This window comes from Anomaloglossus baeobatrachus, chromosome 11 (assembly GCF_048569485.1).
Source record: "Anomaloglossus baeobatrachus isolate aAnoBae1 chromosome 11, aAnoBae1.hap1, whole genome shotgun sequence".
NCBI lineage: Eukaryota > Metazoa > Chordata > Amphibia > Anura > Aromobatidae > Anomaloglossus > Anomaloglossus baeobatrachus.
The window spans coordinates 141,267,747-141,284,287 of record NC_134363.1 but is presented as its reverse complement, the minus strand read 5'-3'; the positions used below and the strand labels follow the sequence as shown (position 1 = coordinate 141,284,287).

The window sequence follows — 16,541 nt, the reverse complement described above, 5'->3', positions numbered from 1 at the left end:
CCAAGTTAGAGCAACCATCACAGTGTGGAGAAGGTGCTCGGCTCAGGCAGCAGGAGCTTACATGCAGTGCATACTGAATAAAGCTTTGGAGCCTTGCTCCTTGTGTGAGACATGCTGCTGGAGTGGGGGCTTTGCAGAGAATGAACCCCAGGGAGAATATACAGAGGTCCACAACCGGAGACCGGCTGTGGCTTACCAGACCGCTGGGCGCGGTGTTGTGTGCCCTCCAGATCCCAAAGCCCGGTCCCCCAGTGCACAGCACCTCAGGAGAGATGCAGAAAGCAGAATGTCCCAGAGCAGAGTGAACTCTGCGCGAAAAATGGCCGCCGGAGCGAGGAGAGGGGGCGGGACTAGAGGGCGTTGCTATAGGAGTGCGGGAACTGGAGGGCTATAGAGACCTGCAGGGGAGGAGGGACGCCCCAGTAGTGGGGAGTGTCCCTCCTCTGTGTAGAACGGCCGCCGGGAGGAGCCGAGCCTGTCCCTCTGCATGAGTGACATGCGAGGGCAGGAAAACGAAACTAGGCCTCCGGCGAAGCCGGGGCCTAAATTTAAGCGGCGAGGCTGACAAGCAGGCACCATCGGCGCGGTTCTCAGGCAAAAGCTAGAGAACCCGCCGGAAAAGGCAAAATAATCATATACAGCATACTCTCCCCATACAATAAAGAACCGGGACCCCCAACACATAAACGTCTCAGGTACTTAGCTGCTGAGACGCAGGGCCAGGTCCCTGGGGATGAGTGCTCCGGTCCAACAGGATCCTCAAGGGGCTGTGGATGGAGACCGAACTCCTGCCAGGCATGGAGACCGTGCTGGCTCCCACTTCAAGGCCAGAGCCCAGGAGGGATGGTGAAGGAGCGCGGTATGTAAGGCTCCAGCCTTGGAAATCAACCTTAACAACACCACCGACACAGAAGGGTGAGAAGGGACATGCCGGGAGTCCAGACGTGGACCCGCTTTTCTTCAAACTCTTTCCAAAAATCAAACAAATCAGATGAGAATGCATGTGTGGATGTATGCCTCCTGAACACAAAGCGATAAACTGGCTAGATCTGGTTCTCCAGGGGGTGTATAAGCTCAGAGGGAGGAGCTACACTTTTAAGTGTAGTACTTTGTGTGTCCTCCGGAGGCAGAAGCTAAACACCCATGGTCTGGGTCTCCCATAGGAACGATAAAGAAATCATTACTGCAGCAGTAACGAAGTTGTTCCTCGTTCCTGCGGCAGCACATATCGGTACGTGTGACACCGCAAGAACGAGGAACCTCTCCTTACCTGCCTCCCGGCCGCTATGCGCAGGAAGGAGGTGGGTGGGATGTTACGTCCCGCTCATCTCCGCCCCTCCGCTTCTATTGGGCGGCGGTTCAGTGACGCTGCTGTGACGTCGCTGTGACGCTGAATGAACCGCCCCCTTAGAAAGGAAGCAGTTCACCGGTTACAGCGACGTCGCCGAGCAGGTATGTGCGTGTGACGCTGCCGTAGCGATAATGTTCGCTACGGCAGCGATCACACGATATCGCATGTATGATGGGGCGGGTGCTTTAGCGCTCGACATCACTAGCAATTGCTAGCGATGTCGTAGCATGTAAAGCGGCCTTTAGTCAAACATGAGGTTCCTTCATCCCTATGAAAGCCAAAAAGTGTAATTGTGGTTTTCATGGGGCCAGTTTGTTATTTTTCTACCGTTTAGGAAGTACAGTTATTTGGATTGGAAGACATGCAATCATAAAATGTGGGGGGGAGGGTTCAGCTCTTACAAGTCGTAGTAAATGACATATGATTCTTAAAAAAATACATACAAAAATAAATTAATAATAATAATAATAATAATAATAATAATAATAATAATAAATAAAAAAGTATATTTATACAAAAAAAAAATAAAACATTAGAACAGCACCACTACTATAATGAAAAAAGTGAGTGCTAGGCCAATGTAATACCCAAGACTTTCCCATAGACAAAAGAAAAAAGTCAGCACTTCCAGTCTATTTGCAGTGAAAAACAGGACTTTAATAGCACAGGGGCAACGTTTCGGTTCATATGAACCTTTCTCATGGCAAGACCAAATAATATTATATACTGCATGTGTGTTTATTTATATTATATACTGCGTGTGTGTTTATTTATATTATATACTGTGTGTGTGTGTATATATGTGTGTGTGTGTGTGTGTGTGTGTGTGTATTAATATATATTAATATTGCATGTGCAATATTAAAATAAATATATACCGTATTCTAAGTTTTAGAAGATGCACCGGATTATAAAGACGCACCCCAAATTTGGAAGGGAAAAAAAAGGTCCGAGCAGCCGAGCAGAACAGAGCAGCCGTTCACCGAGCAGCCGAGCAGAACAGAGCAGCCGTTCACCGAGCAGCCGTTCACCGAGCAGCCGTTCACCGAGCAGCCGTTCACCGAGCAGCCGTTCACCGAGCAGCCGTTCACCGAGCAGCCGTTCACCGAGCAGGACGGAGCAGCCGTTCACCGAGCAGGACGGAGCAGCCGTTCACCGAGCAGGACGGAGCAGCCGTTCACCGAGCAGGACGGAGCAGCCGTTCACCGAGCAGGACGGAGCAGCCGTTCACCGAGCAGGACGGAGCAGCCGTTCACCGAGCAGGACGGAGCAGCCGTTCACCGAGCAGGACGGAGCAGCCGTTCACCGAGCAGGACGGAGCAGCCGTTCACCGAGCAGGACGGAGCAGCCGTTCACCGAGCAGGACGGAGCAGCCGTTCACCGAGCAGGACGGAGCAGCCGTTCACCGAGCAGGACGGAGCAGCCGTTCACCGAGCAGGACGGAGCAGCCGTTCACCGAGCAGGACGGAGCAGCCGTTCACCGAGCAGGACGGAGCCGCCGTTCACCGAGCAGGACGGAGCCGCCGTTCACCGAGCAGGACGGAGCAGCCGTTCACCGAGCAGGACGGAGCGGCCCCAAACAGAACAGAGCGGCGCTACCCAATGCACAGAACAGCGTCGCACAGACCGGCACCACCAGCAGCACAGTGTATTACTCGGAGCATCTCCATGCCACCTTTGACCCCTCTGCACAACACCCCCGGTAAGGTACATTCGGATTTTAAGACGAACCCCTCATTTTCCTCCCAAAGTTTTGGGAGGAAAAGTGAGTCTTATAATCCGAAAAATACGGTAATACACACATACATACACAGTATATAATATAAATACACGCACACATATAGATACTGTGTACCTGAGCGGTCGCTAACACGTTTTTTTATCCTCTCAATTGCTTAAATAAAAGAAATCCCCTTTTAAAAAATTTAGACAACAGACAGCCTCCAAGGACAAAACATGAAACTTACAATTGCTGGGGCTTAGTAAGCCTGCGGGTCCTATGAACACGCCGGGCTGCTGGGACCACGCCACCTCCTTTTGCTAAAATAGAAAGTGTAATCAAATGAATATAAAATACAGATGAAAAAACAACACTTGTGTGATGGTAATAAAGATATTTCTCTATAATGGAGATGCTCACAATAAAGAGAATTTTGTTTACTTACCGTAAATTCTTTTTCTTATAGTTCCGTATTGGGAGACCCAGACCATGGGTGTTTAGCTTCTGCCTCCGGAGGACACACAAAGTACTAACACTCAAAAGTGTAGCTCCTCCCTCTGAGCTTATACACCCCCTGGAGAACCAGATCTAACCAGTTTAGTGCAAAAGCTGAAGGAGAATAGCCACCCACAAGTAAAAACAGAGCAAGAACCGGAGCAACCGGAGTCTCTGTCTACGACAACAGCCGGTGATAACACGCGGAACAAGAAACTGCCAACAGGCAAAAGGGAGGGAGCTGGGTCTCCCAATACGGAACTATAAGAAAAAGAATTTACGGTAAGTAAACAAAATTCTCTTTTTCTTTATCGTTTCTATGGGAGACCCAGACATTGGGACGTCTCAAAGCAGTCCATGGGTGGAAATAAACAGAAAAACTGAGAAGTAGGCGGAGCCTAACTTCACAAGTGGGCGACAGCCGCCTGAAGGATGCGTCTTCCCAAGCTCGCATCTGCCGAAGCATGAGCATGCACTTGGTAGTGCTTTGAAAAGGTATGCAGGCTAGTCCAAGTGGCAGCCTGACAGACTTGCTGAGCCGTAGCCTGGTGCCTTAAAGCCCAAGAGGCAACGACAGCTCTAGTCGAGTGTGCCTTGATCCCCTGCGGGGGAGGCACCTGAGAACACAGGTAGGCCTCCGAAATGGTGGACCTGATCCAACGGGCTAAGGTCGGCTTAGAAGCAGAGAGGCCCTTACGCCGACCTGTGGTTAGCACAAAAAGAGAGGTGCGTCCGCCTAATAGCAGCGGTGCAAGACACATAGATCCGGAGCGCCCGCACCAGATCCAGAGTATGCAACGCTTTTTCAAAGCGATGAACAGGAGCCGGACAAAAGGAAGGAAGGGTAATGTCCTGGTTAAGGTGGAAAGGAGAAACCACCTTAGGGAGAAAGTCCGGAGTCGGATGGAGAACCACGTTGTCTTGATGAAAAACCAAAAAAGGTGACTCCGAAGAGAGCGCAGCTAAATCAGAGACTCTCCTGAGGGAAGTTATGGCTACTAGAAAGACCACTTTCTGTGAAAGACGAAACAAAGAAACCTCCCTGAGAGGTTCAAAGGGGGGTTTCTGCAAAGCCGTGAGAACCAAATTGAGGTCCCAGGGATCCAAGGGCCGCCGGTAAGGCGGAATGATGTGAGACGCACCTTGCATGAAGGTGCGGACCTGAGCCAGCCGGGCGATCCGCCGCTGGAACAGCACTGACAGAGCCGAAACTTGTCCCTTGAGAGAGTTGAGGGACAAACCCAGCTGCAGACCGGACTGTAGAAAAGACAGAAGGGTCGGCAAGGAAAAAAGGCCAAGGAGAATGGCCGGAAAAGCGACACCAGGACAGGAAAATCTTCCAAGTCCTGTGATAGATCTTGGCAGAGGAAGACTTACGGGCCCGAGTCATAGTGGAGATGACTTCAGGAGGGATACCAGAAGCCGTCAAGATCCAGGACTCAAGAGCCACGCCGTCAATCTGAGAGCCGCAGAATTCTGGCGGAAAAACGGACCTTGTGAGAGAAGGTCTGGACGGTCCGGAAGATGCCACGGCACCTCTACGGACAGATGGAGCAGGTCTGGGTACCAAGCTCGCCTGGGCCAGTCCGGAGCAATGAGAATGACTCGACGGCCCTCCATTCTGATCTTGCGCAGAACTCTGGGCAAGAGAGCTAGAGGGGGAAACACGTAGGACAGACTAAACTGGGACCAGTCTTGAACCAGAGCATCCGCGGCGAAGGCCTGAGGATCGTGGGAGCGAGCCACGTAAACCGGAACCTTGTTGTTGTGACGGGATGCCATTAGGTCCACGTCCGGAGTGCCCCATTTGCGGCAGATTGACTGAAACACTGCCGGATGCAGGGACCACTCGCCACTGTCCACGGTTTGACGGCTGAGATAATCTGCTTCCCAGTTTTCCACGCCTGGGATGTGGACTGCGGAAATGGTGGACTTGGAGTCCTCCGTCCATTGAAGGATGCGTTGTACCTCCAACATTGCCAGGCGGCTGCGTGTCCCGCCTTGGTGATTGATGTAGGCAACTGCTGTCGCGTTGTCTGACTGGACTCGGATGTGCTTGCCCGCCAACAGGTGGTGAAAGGCTAGGAGAGCTAGAAGCACAGCTCTGGTTTCCAGCACATTGATCGAGAGGGCTGACTCGGACGGAGTCCAAGTGCCCTGCGCTCGGTGGTGGAGACATACCGCTCCCCAGCCGGACAGACTGGCATCCGTGGTGAGAATCACCCAGGACGGGGTCAGGAAGGAGCGCCCCTGAGAGAGAGAGAGGGGCCGAAGCCACCACTGAAGAGAGCTCCTGGTCTGTGGCGACAGAGCCACTAACCTGTGCAAGGAGGAAGGCCGCTTGTCCCAACAGCGGAGAATGTCCAGCTGCAGTGACCGCAGATGAAACTGGGCAAAGGGAACAGCCTCTATTGACGCCACCATCTGACCCAGCACCTGCATCAGGTGCCTGATGGAATAACGGCGGGGCCTCAGCAGAGCGCGGACCGCCAGTTGGAGGGACTGCTGTTTGACTAAGGGCAACTTCACAAGTGCCAGTCTCGAACTGCATCCCTAGGTACGTGAGACTCTGGGTCGGAGTCAGAGAGGATTTGGGAAGATTGAGAATCCACCCGAATTGGGCTAGAGTGGCAAGAGTGAGCGAGACACTCCGCTGACAGTCTGCGCTGGATGAAGCCTTGATTAGAAGGTCGTCCAGGTAAGGAATCACTACCAACCCCTGTAGGTGCAAAACCGCAACCACTGCTGCCATGACCTTGGTGAATACTCAAGGGGCCGTGGCTAACCCGAAGGGGAGAGCCACGAATTGGAAATGTTCCTCTCCGATTGCAAAACGTAGCCAACGCTGGTGTGAAACTGCAATTGGCACATGCAGATAGGCATCTCTGATGTCGATGGATGCCAGGAAATCCCCTTGGGTCATTGAGGCAATGACTGACCGCAGAGACTCCAAGAGAAAATGCCGCACCTGAACATGCTTGTTGAGAAGCTTGAGATCCAGGATGGGCCGGAAGGAACCGTCCTTTTTGGGGACTAGGAAGAGATTTGAGTAGAAACCTCTGAACCGTTCTCGGGCGGGAACCGGTACAATTACTCCGTTGGCCTGCAAGGATGCCACGGCCTGAGAGAAGGCGGGGGCCTTGGAGCAGGGGAGAGTTGAGAGAAAAAATCTGTTTGGCGGGCTGGAAGAGAATTCTATCCTGTAGCCGTGGGAGACGATATCCCGCACCCACTGATCGGAGACGTGTTGAAACCACACGTCGCCAAAGTGGGAGAGCCTGCCACCGACTAAAGACGTTGCTGGCGCGGACAGACAGTCAAGAGGAGGCTGCCTTAGTGGCAGCAGCACCTGCGGTCTTCTGTGGACGCGCTTTTGTGCGCCAGCTGGATTTTTGGTCCTTGGCAGTGTTAGTGGACGAGGCCGAGGGCTTAGAGGACGACCAGTTGGAGGAACGAAAGGAACGAAACCTCGACTGATTCCTACCCTGGACAGGTTTCTTGGTTTTGGTTTGTGGCATGGAAGTACTCTTCCCGCCAGTAGCTTCCTTAACAATTTCATCCAGCTGTTCTCCGAACAGCCGGGACCCAGCAAAAGGGAGCCCCGCAAGGTACTTCTTAGAAGAAGCATCTGCCTTCCACTCTCGAAGCCACAAGATCCTGCGGATAGCGAGGGAATTAGCCGAAGCCACCGCAGTGCGGTGAGAAGCCTCCAGCATAGCAGACATGGCATAGGATGAAAAAGCCGAAGCTTGGGAAGTTAAGGCAACCATCTCAGGCATAGATTCCTTAGTGAGGGAATGCATCTCCTCCAGAGAAGCAGAGATGGCTTTGAGAGCCCACACTGCTGCAAAAGTCGGGGCGAACGAGGCCCCTGCCGCCTCATATATGGATTTGGCCAGAAGGTCAACCTGGCGGTCAGTGGAATCCTTAAGCGAGGTGCCATCAGCCACTGATACAACGGTCTGGGCTGAGAGTCTAGACACCAGGGGGTCTACCTTTGGTGAATGAGCCCACTCCTTGACCACCTCAGGTGGAAAGGGAAAACGGTCATCAGAACCACGCTTAGGGAAGAGTTTGTCAGGGCAGGCCCTGGGCTTGGTCACAGCGGCCTGAAAACTGGAGTGGTTAAAGAACACACTCTTTACTCTCTTAGGCGAGATAAACTGGTGCTTTTCTGCCAGAGAGGGTTGCTCCTCTGATACTGGCGGATTGAGATCCAGTACAGAATTAATGGACGCAATCAAATCACTAACATCTGAGTCACTTTCGGACAGACCAATGGGGCACATGGAGGCAGTCTCCGAGCCCCCAGTAAAGGCATCCTCCTCATCCTGCGAGTCAGCTTCTGAAACCGAGCCGCGGGACGAAGGAGAGGGAGCCCTGCGTCTCTTTTTAGAAGGACGGGGCCTGGGACCAGATGATGAATCCTCTGTGAGCTCCGGTCCTGAGAGAGACCTAGCAGCAGAGGCACCCTGTGAAGGGGGCTGATGCATGCTCAGCAAAGTCCTGGACAGCTGTCCCATGGAGTCAGCAAAAGACTGGGAGATAGACCTGGTTAAGGATTCTACCCAAGCCGGGGGTTCAGCCACAGGAGCCGGAGCAGCCTGAGGGACCCCTGGGGGTGCGATTTCAGGCTGAGGCAACGTCAGGTTAGAGCAGGCATCACAATGTGGATAGGTGCTCGGGTCCGGCAGTAGGAGCCTACATGCAGTGCATACTGAAAACAGCTTTGGAGCCTTGCTCCTCGTGTGTGACATGCTGCTGGAGTGAGGGCTCTGCCAGAATGACCCCCAGAGAGTATATACAGAAGGTCCACAACCAGAGGTTGTGGCTTACCAGACCGCTGGAGCGGTTTGTGTGCCCTCCAGATCCCGAAGCCCGGACTCCCAAGCAGCTCAGCAGGGGCGCTGCAGACCAGTGGTGATCGCAGGAAAAAACGCTGAGAAAATGGCCACCGGAGTGGAGAGGGGGCGGGACTCACTCTGAGAGCGGGATCTGGAGGGCCAAAGAGATTCACAGGGGAGGAGACATGTACTCAGTGAGGAGAGTCTCTCCCCTTTGTAGAACGGCCGCTGGGCGGAGCCGCGCTGTCCCTCTGCATGAATGACATGCGAGGGCAGTGAAACCGAAAGTAGGCCTCCGGCGAAGCCGGGGCCTAAATTTGAGGGGTGCGGCCAATGCGCAGGCACCATCGGCGCGGTTCTCAGGCGACAGCCAGAGAACCCGTCGGAAATGTCAGAAAAATCACTCAGCACACTCTCCCACAACAATAAAGTGCAGGGACCCCCAATATATAACCGTCTCAGGTACTTAGCTTGCTGAGACGCAGGGTTCCAAGTCCCTGAGGGATGAGTGCTCCGATCCAGCAGGGTCCTGAAGGGCTGCGGATGGAGACCGGTCTCATACCAAGCATGGAGAACCGTGCTGGCTCCCACTTCAAGCCAGAGCCCCGGAGGGATGGTGAAGGAGCGCGGCATGTAAGGCTCCAGCCTGGGAATCAACCTTAACAGCACCGCCGACACAGTGGGGTGAGAAGGGACATGCCGGGGGTCCAGGCTTGGACCCGCTTTTCTTCAAACTCTTTCCAAAAATGAAAAATCAGATGAGAATGCATGTGTGGATGTATGACCTCCTGAACACAAAGCGATAAACTGGTTAGATCTGGTTCTCCAGGGGGTGTATAAGCTCAGAGGGAGGAGCTACACTTTTGAGTGTAGTACTTTGTGTGTCCTCCGGAGGCAGAAGCTATACACCCAATGTCTGGGTCTCTCATAGGAACGATAAAGAAATCACCTCCGTCACAGCGTTACGATTACAGCCATATATCACATAACGGCTACATTATGACAACCACAGGTAGAAAGTTGTTGTGCAATTAAGACAAGCTCTAAAGTCCCAAAATCTATTACATTATCAGAATTTGCTCAAAACCTCAATACAGGACCTCCTCCCTAGCGTCAGCGGAGGGCTGTAACCAAAATGACTGAACTGAGCAAAAATTATATGTTAAAAATTTGCAATTTTTTCTGGTCAATATATTTATTTTTTAAATTTTTCATGTCACGATCAGCATTAAAGTAAAATTAGAAATCTTGCAAGCTTCACACTGGCCACTGGTCACATGTACATTTGCCGCAATAAACTTTGACCCTAACTTTTGAATTGAAGCATCTAATGAGCGTGTGCAAAGGTCATTGTGAAGGGAGGGGGAGTAGGGTCGGCTGTGACATCCCGTATTGTGATTGGTGGATCCTGTGTTATAGCTGTGTATAGAGGTGTCACCTATCATTTTAATCTTGGCTCTGATGATAATGAGCCTGCTGAAAACTCTTCCTGAAAGGACAGTAAGTTAAAGGGGTTGTCCACTACTAAGACAACCTCTTCTGATTCCATGTTTCCCTCAGGTAAAATAATAAAGCATCATCTGCCGTGCCAGCGCCGTTCCAGTAGTGCCGCGGCTCACGTGCGGTTGTAACTTCATGCAAGCCCAGTGTCCAATCAGTGCCGGCTTCCTTCTCCCTCCTTTGGACCAAACGAGAAATCAACAGGAAGTGAGTGCAGCTTTAGAGCTCACTTCCTGTTGATTAACTCGTTTGGTCCGAAGGTGGGGAGAAGAAAGTCAGCACTGATTGGACGCTGGGCTTGCATGACTTTAGAACCGCACGTGAGCCACGGCACTGAAATTTCGGACACCGCTGGAAGGGCGCTGATACGGGAGGTGAGTATAGGCTTTATTATTTTACCTGGATGAAACACGTGGAATCAGAAGGGGTTGTCCTAGAAATGGACTAAAGGGTGCTTTACATGTTGCGACATCGCTAGCGATCTCGTTAGCGATGTGACACGCCAGATCGCAGATGCGATCTGCCGAGATCGCACATGTGACCGGCGCTATAAAAACGACCTATGTCCGATCTCGGGAGATCACATCTGCGATCTGGCATGTCACATCGCTAACGAGATCACTAGCAATGTCGCAGCGTGTAAAGCACCCTTAACTCTTTAAAGTCTAATAAAAAGCCAGAGTTGTCAATCTAAAAAATGGCAAGATTATGGATTTTGTTTTTAATACAAATGGTGATATAAAACATATACATATATATATATATATATATATATATATATATATATATATATATATATATATATATATATATATATATATATATATATATATATATATATATATATATATATATATATATATATATATATATATATACACACACACATATACATACACACACACATATACATACACACACACATATACATACACACACACATATACATACACACACACACACGCACGCACACACACACACACACATTCAATGAAGAAAAAAATAACAAATTTAACCCCTTAGTGATGGAGCTAATTTTCACCTTAATAACCAGACCAAATTTTGCAATTCTGACCAGTGTCACTTTATGAGGTTATAACTCTGGAACGCTTTAACGGTTCCCAGTGACTGAGATTGTTTTTTCGTTACATATTGGACTTCATGTTAGTACCAAATTTAGGACAATATTTTTTGCATTAACAGTGGAACCTTGGTTAACGAGAACAATCCGTTCTGGGACTGTGCTTGTTAACCAAGTTACTCGTTTAGCAAAAAGAGAATTTTGTTACTTACCGTAAATTCTTTTTCTTATAGTTCCGTATTGGGAGACCCAGACCATGGGTGTTTAGCTTCTGGCTCCGGAGGACACACAAAGTACTACACTTAAAAGTGTAGCTCCTCCCTCTGAGCTTATACACCCCCTGGTGAGCCAGTCCCAGCCAGTTTAGTGCAAAAGCTGAAGGAGAATAGCCACCCACAAGTAGAACAGAGCAAGAACCGGAATAACCGGAGACTCTGTCCACGACAACAGCCGGTGATAAACACACGGAACAAGAAATTGCCAACAGACAACAGGGAGGGAGCTGGATCTCCCAATACGGAACTATAAGAAAAAGAATTTACGGTAAGTAAACAAAATTCTCTTTTTCTTTATCGTTCCTTTGGGAGACCCAGACCATGGGATGTTCCAAAGCAGTCCATGGGTGGGAAATAAATAGAAAAACTAAGAAGTAGGCAGAACCTAACTTCACAAGTGGGCGACAGCCGCCTGAAGGATGCGTCTGCCCAAGCTCGCATCTGCCGAAGCATGAGCATGCACTTGGTAGTGCTTCGAGAAGGTATGCAGGCTAGTCCAAGTGGCAGCCTGACAGACTTGTTGAGCCGTAGCCTGGTGCCTAAAAGCCCAAGAGGCACCGACAGCTCTGGTCGAGTGTGCTTTGATCCCCGGCGGGGGAGGCACCTGAGTACTCTGGTAGGTGTCCGAAATGGTCGATCTAATCCAACGGGCCAAGGTCGGCTTAGAAGCAGGGAGGCCCTTGCGCCGCCCTGTGGTTAGCACAAAAAGAGAGGTGCGCCGCCCAAGCGCAGCGGTGCGAGACACATAAATCCGGAGAGCACGCACCAGACCTAGAGTATGCAGCGCTTTTTCAAAGCGATGAACAGGGGCCGGACAGAAGGAAGGTAAGGAAATGTCCTGGTTAAGGTGGAAGGGAGAGACCACCTTAGGAAGAAAGTCCGGAGTCGGACGGAGAACCACCTTGTCTTGATGAAAGACTAAAAAGGTGACTCCGAGGAGAGCGCAGCCAAATCAGAGACTCTCCTGAGAGAAGTTATGGCAACCAGAAAGGCCACTTTCTGTGAAAGACGATACAAAGAAACCTCCCTAAGAGGCTCAAAGGGGGGTTTCTGCAAGACCGTGAGAACCAAGTTAAGGTCCCAGGGGTCCAAGAGCCGCCGGTAAGGCGGAATGATGTGAGACGCGCCCTGCATGAAGGTGCGGACCTGAGCCAGCCGAGCAAGACGCCGCTGGAACAGAACTGACAGAGCCGAAACTTGTCCCTTGAGAGAGTTGAGGGACAGTCCTAGCTGCAGACCGGACTGTAGAAAAGACAGAAGGGTCGGCAAGGAGAATGGCCACGGAGGATGGCCAGTAGAACGACACCAGGACAGAAAAAATGTTCCAAGTCCTGTGATAGATCTTAGCGGAGGAAGACTTACGGGCCCGAGTCATAGTGGAGATGACTTCAGGGGGAATACCAGAAGCCGTCAAAATCCAGGACTCAAAAGCCACGCCGTCAATTTGAGGGCCGCAGAATTCGGGCGGAAAAACGGACCTTGCGAGAGAAGGTCTGGACGGTCCGGGAGATGCCACGGCATCTCTACGGACAGATGGAGCAGGTCCGGATACCAAGCTCGCCTGGGTGCAATGAGGATGACTCGACGACCCTCCATTCTGATCTTGCGCAGGACTCTGGGCAAGAGAGCTAGAGGGAGAAACACGTAGGACAGACGAAACTGGGACCAGTCCTGAACCAGAGCGTCCGCGGCGAAGGCCTGAGGATCGTGGGAGCGAGCCACGTAAACAGGAACTTTGTTGTTGTGACGGGATGCCATTAGGTCCACGTCCGGAGTGCCCCATTTGCGGCAGATCGACTGAAATACTGCCGGGTGCAGGGCCCACTCGCCACCGTCCACGATTTGACGGCTGAGATAATCTGCCTCCCAGTTGTCCACGCCTGGAATGTGGACTGCGGATATGGCGGACCCGGAGTCCTCCGCCCGCTGAAGAATGCGTTGTACCTCCATCATTGCCAGCCGGCAGCATGTCCTTGTCTGACTGGACTCGAATGTGCCTGCCCGCCAACGGGTGGTGAAATGCTAGAAGAGCTAGAAGCACGGCTCTGGTTTCCAGCACATTGATTGAAAGGGCTGACTTGGACGGAGTCCAAGTGCCCTGCGCTTTGTGGTGGAGATATACCGCTCCCCAACCGGATAAACTGGCATCCGTGGTGAGAATCACCCAGGACGGGGCCAGGAAGGAGCGCCCCTGGGACAGGGAGAGGGGCCCAAGCCACCACTGAAGAGAGCTCCTGGTCCGTGGCGACAGAGCCACTGAATTGTGTAAGAAGGAAGGCCGCTTGTCCTAACAGCGGAGAATGTCCAGCTGCAGGGGGCGCAGATGGAACTGGGCAAAGGGAACCGCCTCCATGGACGCCACCATTTGACCCAGCACCTGCATCAGACGCCTGAGGGTATAACGGTGGTGCCTCAGGAAAGAGCGCACCGCCAACTGAAGTGACAGCTGTTTGTCTAAGGGCAACTTCACCAGTGCCGGCAGAGTCTCGAACTGCATCCCTAGGTACGTGAGACTCTGGGTTGGAGTCAGAGTAGATTTGGGAACATTGACAAGCCACCCGAATTGGGCTAGAGTGGCGAGAGTGAGCGAGACACTCCGCTGACAGTCTGCGCTGGATGGAGCCTTGATTAGAAGGTCGTCCAGGTAAGGGAGCACTGCCAACCCCCGAAGGTGCAGAACCGCGATCACTGCTGCCATGACCTTGGTGAATACCCGAGGCGCTGTGGCTAACCCGAAGGGGAGAGCCACGAATTGGAAATGATGTTCTCCTATTGCAAAGCGTAGCCAACGCTGGAGAGAAACTGCAATTGGCACATGCAGATAGGCATCTCTGATGTCGATGGACGCCAGGAAATCTCCTTGGGTCATTGAGGCAATGACTGATCGCAGAGACTCCATGCGAAAGAGCCGCACCCGAACATGCTTGTTGAGAAGCTTGAGATCCAGGATGGGCCGGAAGGTACCATCCTTTTTGGGAACTAGGAAGGTTTGAGTAAAAACCTCTGAACCGTTCCCGGACGGGAACTGGTACAATTACTCCGTCGGCCTGCAAGGCTGCCACGGCCTGTGAGAAGGCGGCGGCCTTGGAGCAGGGGGGAGTTGAGAGAAAAAATCTGTTTGGCGGGCTGGAAGAGAATTCTATCCTGTAGCCGTGAGAAATGATATCTCTCACCCACTGATCGGAGACTTGTTGAAACCAAACGTCGCCAAAGTGGGAGAGCCTGCCACCGACTAAGGACGTTGCTGGAACGGGCAGAGAGTCACGAGGAGTCTGCCTTAGTGGCAGAACCTCCTGCGGTCTTCTGTGGACGCGCTTTTGAGCGCCAGTTGGATTTCCGGTCCTTAGCTGAGTTAGCGGATGAGGCGGAGGGCTTAGAGGACAACCAGTTGGAGGAACGAAAGGAACGAAACCTCGGCTGAATCCTACCCTGGGTAGGTTTCCTGGTCTTGGCTTGTGGCATGGAAGTACTCTTCCCGCCAGTAGCCTCTTTAATAATTTCATCGAGATGTTCACCGAACACCCGGGAACCAGCAAAAGGGAGCCCAGCAAGGTACTTCTGTGAAGAAGCATCTGCCTTCCACTCTCGAGCGACAATATCCTGCGGATAACGAGGGAATTAGCCGAAGCCACCGCAGTACGGTGAGCAGCCTCTAGCATGGCAGACATGGCATAAGCAGAAAATGAAGCTTGAGAGGTTAAAGAAACCATCTCGGGCATAGGTTCCCTGGTGAGAGAATGTATCTCCTCTAGAGAAGCAGAAATGGTTTTGAGGGCCCACACTGCTGCAAAAGCAGGGAAAAACGCGGCCCCCGCCGCTTCATACACGGATTTGGCCAAAAGGTCAATCTGACGGTCAGTGGCATCCTTAAGGGAAGTGCCATCAGCCACCGAGACAACGGTCCGGGCTAAGAGCCTAGACACCGGAGGGTCTACCCTTGGGGAGTGAGCCCACTCCTTGACCACCTCAGGTGGAAAGGGAAAACGATCATCAGAACCACGCTTTGGGAAGCGTTTGTCAGGACAGGCCCTGGGTTTGGTCACAGCGGCCTGAAAACTGGAGTGGTTAAAGAACACACTCTTTACTTTCTTAGGCGAGGTAAACTGGTGCTTTCCTGCCAGAGAGGGTTGCTCCTCTGATACTGGCGGATTGAGATCCAGTACAGAATTAATGGACGCAATCAAGTCACTAAGTTCTGAGTCACCCTCGGAAAAATCAATGGGGCACATGGAGTTAGTTTCTGAGCCCCCTGTAAAGTCATCCTCCTCATCCTGCGAGTCCTCTGAGACAGAGCCACGGGATGAGGAGGGAGAGGAAACCCTGCGGCACCACTTAGGTGGACGGAGTCTGTGTCCTGATGAATAATCCTCTGTGAGCTCCGGTAGACGGAGGTCAGATGATAGGGATCCTAAAGGACCCGTATCAAGAACAATAGAGGCACCCTGTGAAGGGGGCTGATGCATATTCATCAAAGTCCTGGACAGAAGTCCCATGGACTCAGCAAAAGACTGGGATATAGACCTAGAGAAGGACTCTACCCAGGCCGCGGGTTCAGCCACAGGTGCAGAAGCAGCCTGAGAGCCAACTGGGGGTGAGACTCCAGGCTGTGGCACCTCCACGTTCGAGCAGACCTCACAATGTGGATAGATGCTCGGTTCAGGCAGCCGGAGCTTGCATGCAGTGCATACAGTATAAAGCTTTGGAGCTTTGCTCCTCGTTGAGACATGCTGCTGGACTGGAAAAAAAGTAGCTGTACAAGTAAATGAACCCCTGTAATGCAGAGGTCCACAACCATAGACCGGCTGTGGCTTACCAGACCGCAGGAAGCGGTTTGTGTGCCCTCCAGATCCCGAAGCCCAGACCCTCAATGCACAGCACCTCAACAGGGATGCAGAGTGCAGGATGGCCCAGCGCAGAATGAATCCTTCCAAAAAAATGGCCGCTGGAGCGAAGAGAGGGGGCGGGACTTGTAGGAGAGCGGTAACTGGAGGGCAATAGAGGCCTGCAGGGGAGGGAGTCACCCACAAGTAGTGGGGAGTGTCCCTCCCATGTGCAGGACGGCCGCCGGGAGGGGCCGCGCCTGTCCCTCTGCATGAGTGACATGCGAGGGCAGGAAACAGAAACTAGGCCTCCGGTGAAGCCGGGGCCTAAATTTGAGCCGCGAGGCCGGCGCGCAGGCACCATCGGCGCGGTTCTCGGCGAAAAGCCAGAAAACCCGCCGGAAATGTCAAACAAATACCACAAACACACTCTCCCCACACAATAAAGAACATGG

At 52.1% G+C, this 16,541-nt stretch overlaps 1 protein-coding gene across 1 annotated transcript in view; it reads right to left on the bottom strand.

Moving 5' to 3' along the window:
* The window catches only part of VPS13D (vacuolar protein sorting 13 homolog D), a 497,408-nt gene that overhangs the window by 372,003 nt on the left and 108,864 nt on the right, over nt 1-16,541 (bottom strand). The window contains 1 exon segment of the mRNA XM_075327411.1: nt 3,319-3,391. Within this exon segment, the coding sequence (XP_075183526.1) occupies nt 3,319-3,391 (73 nt within the window).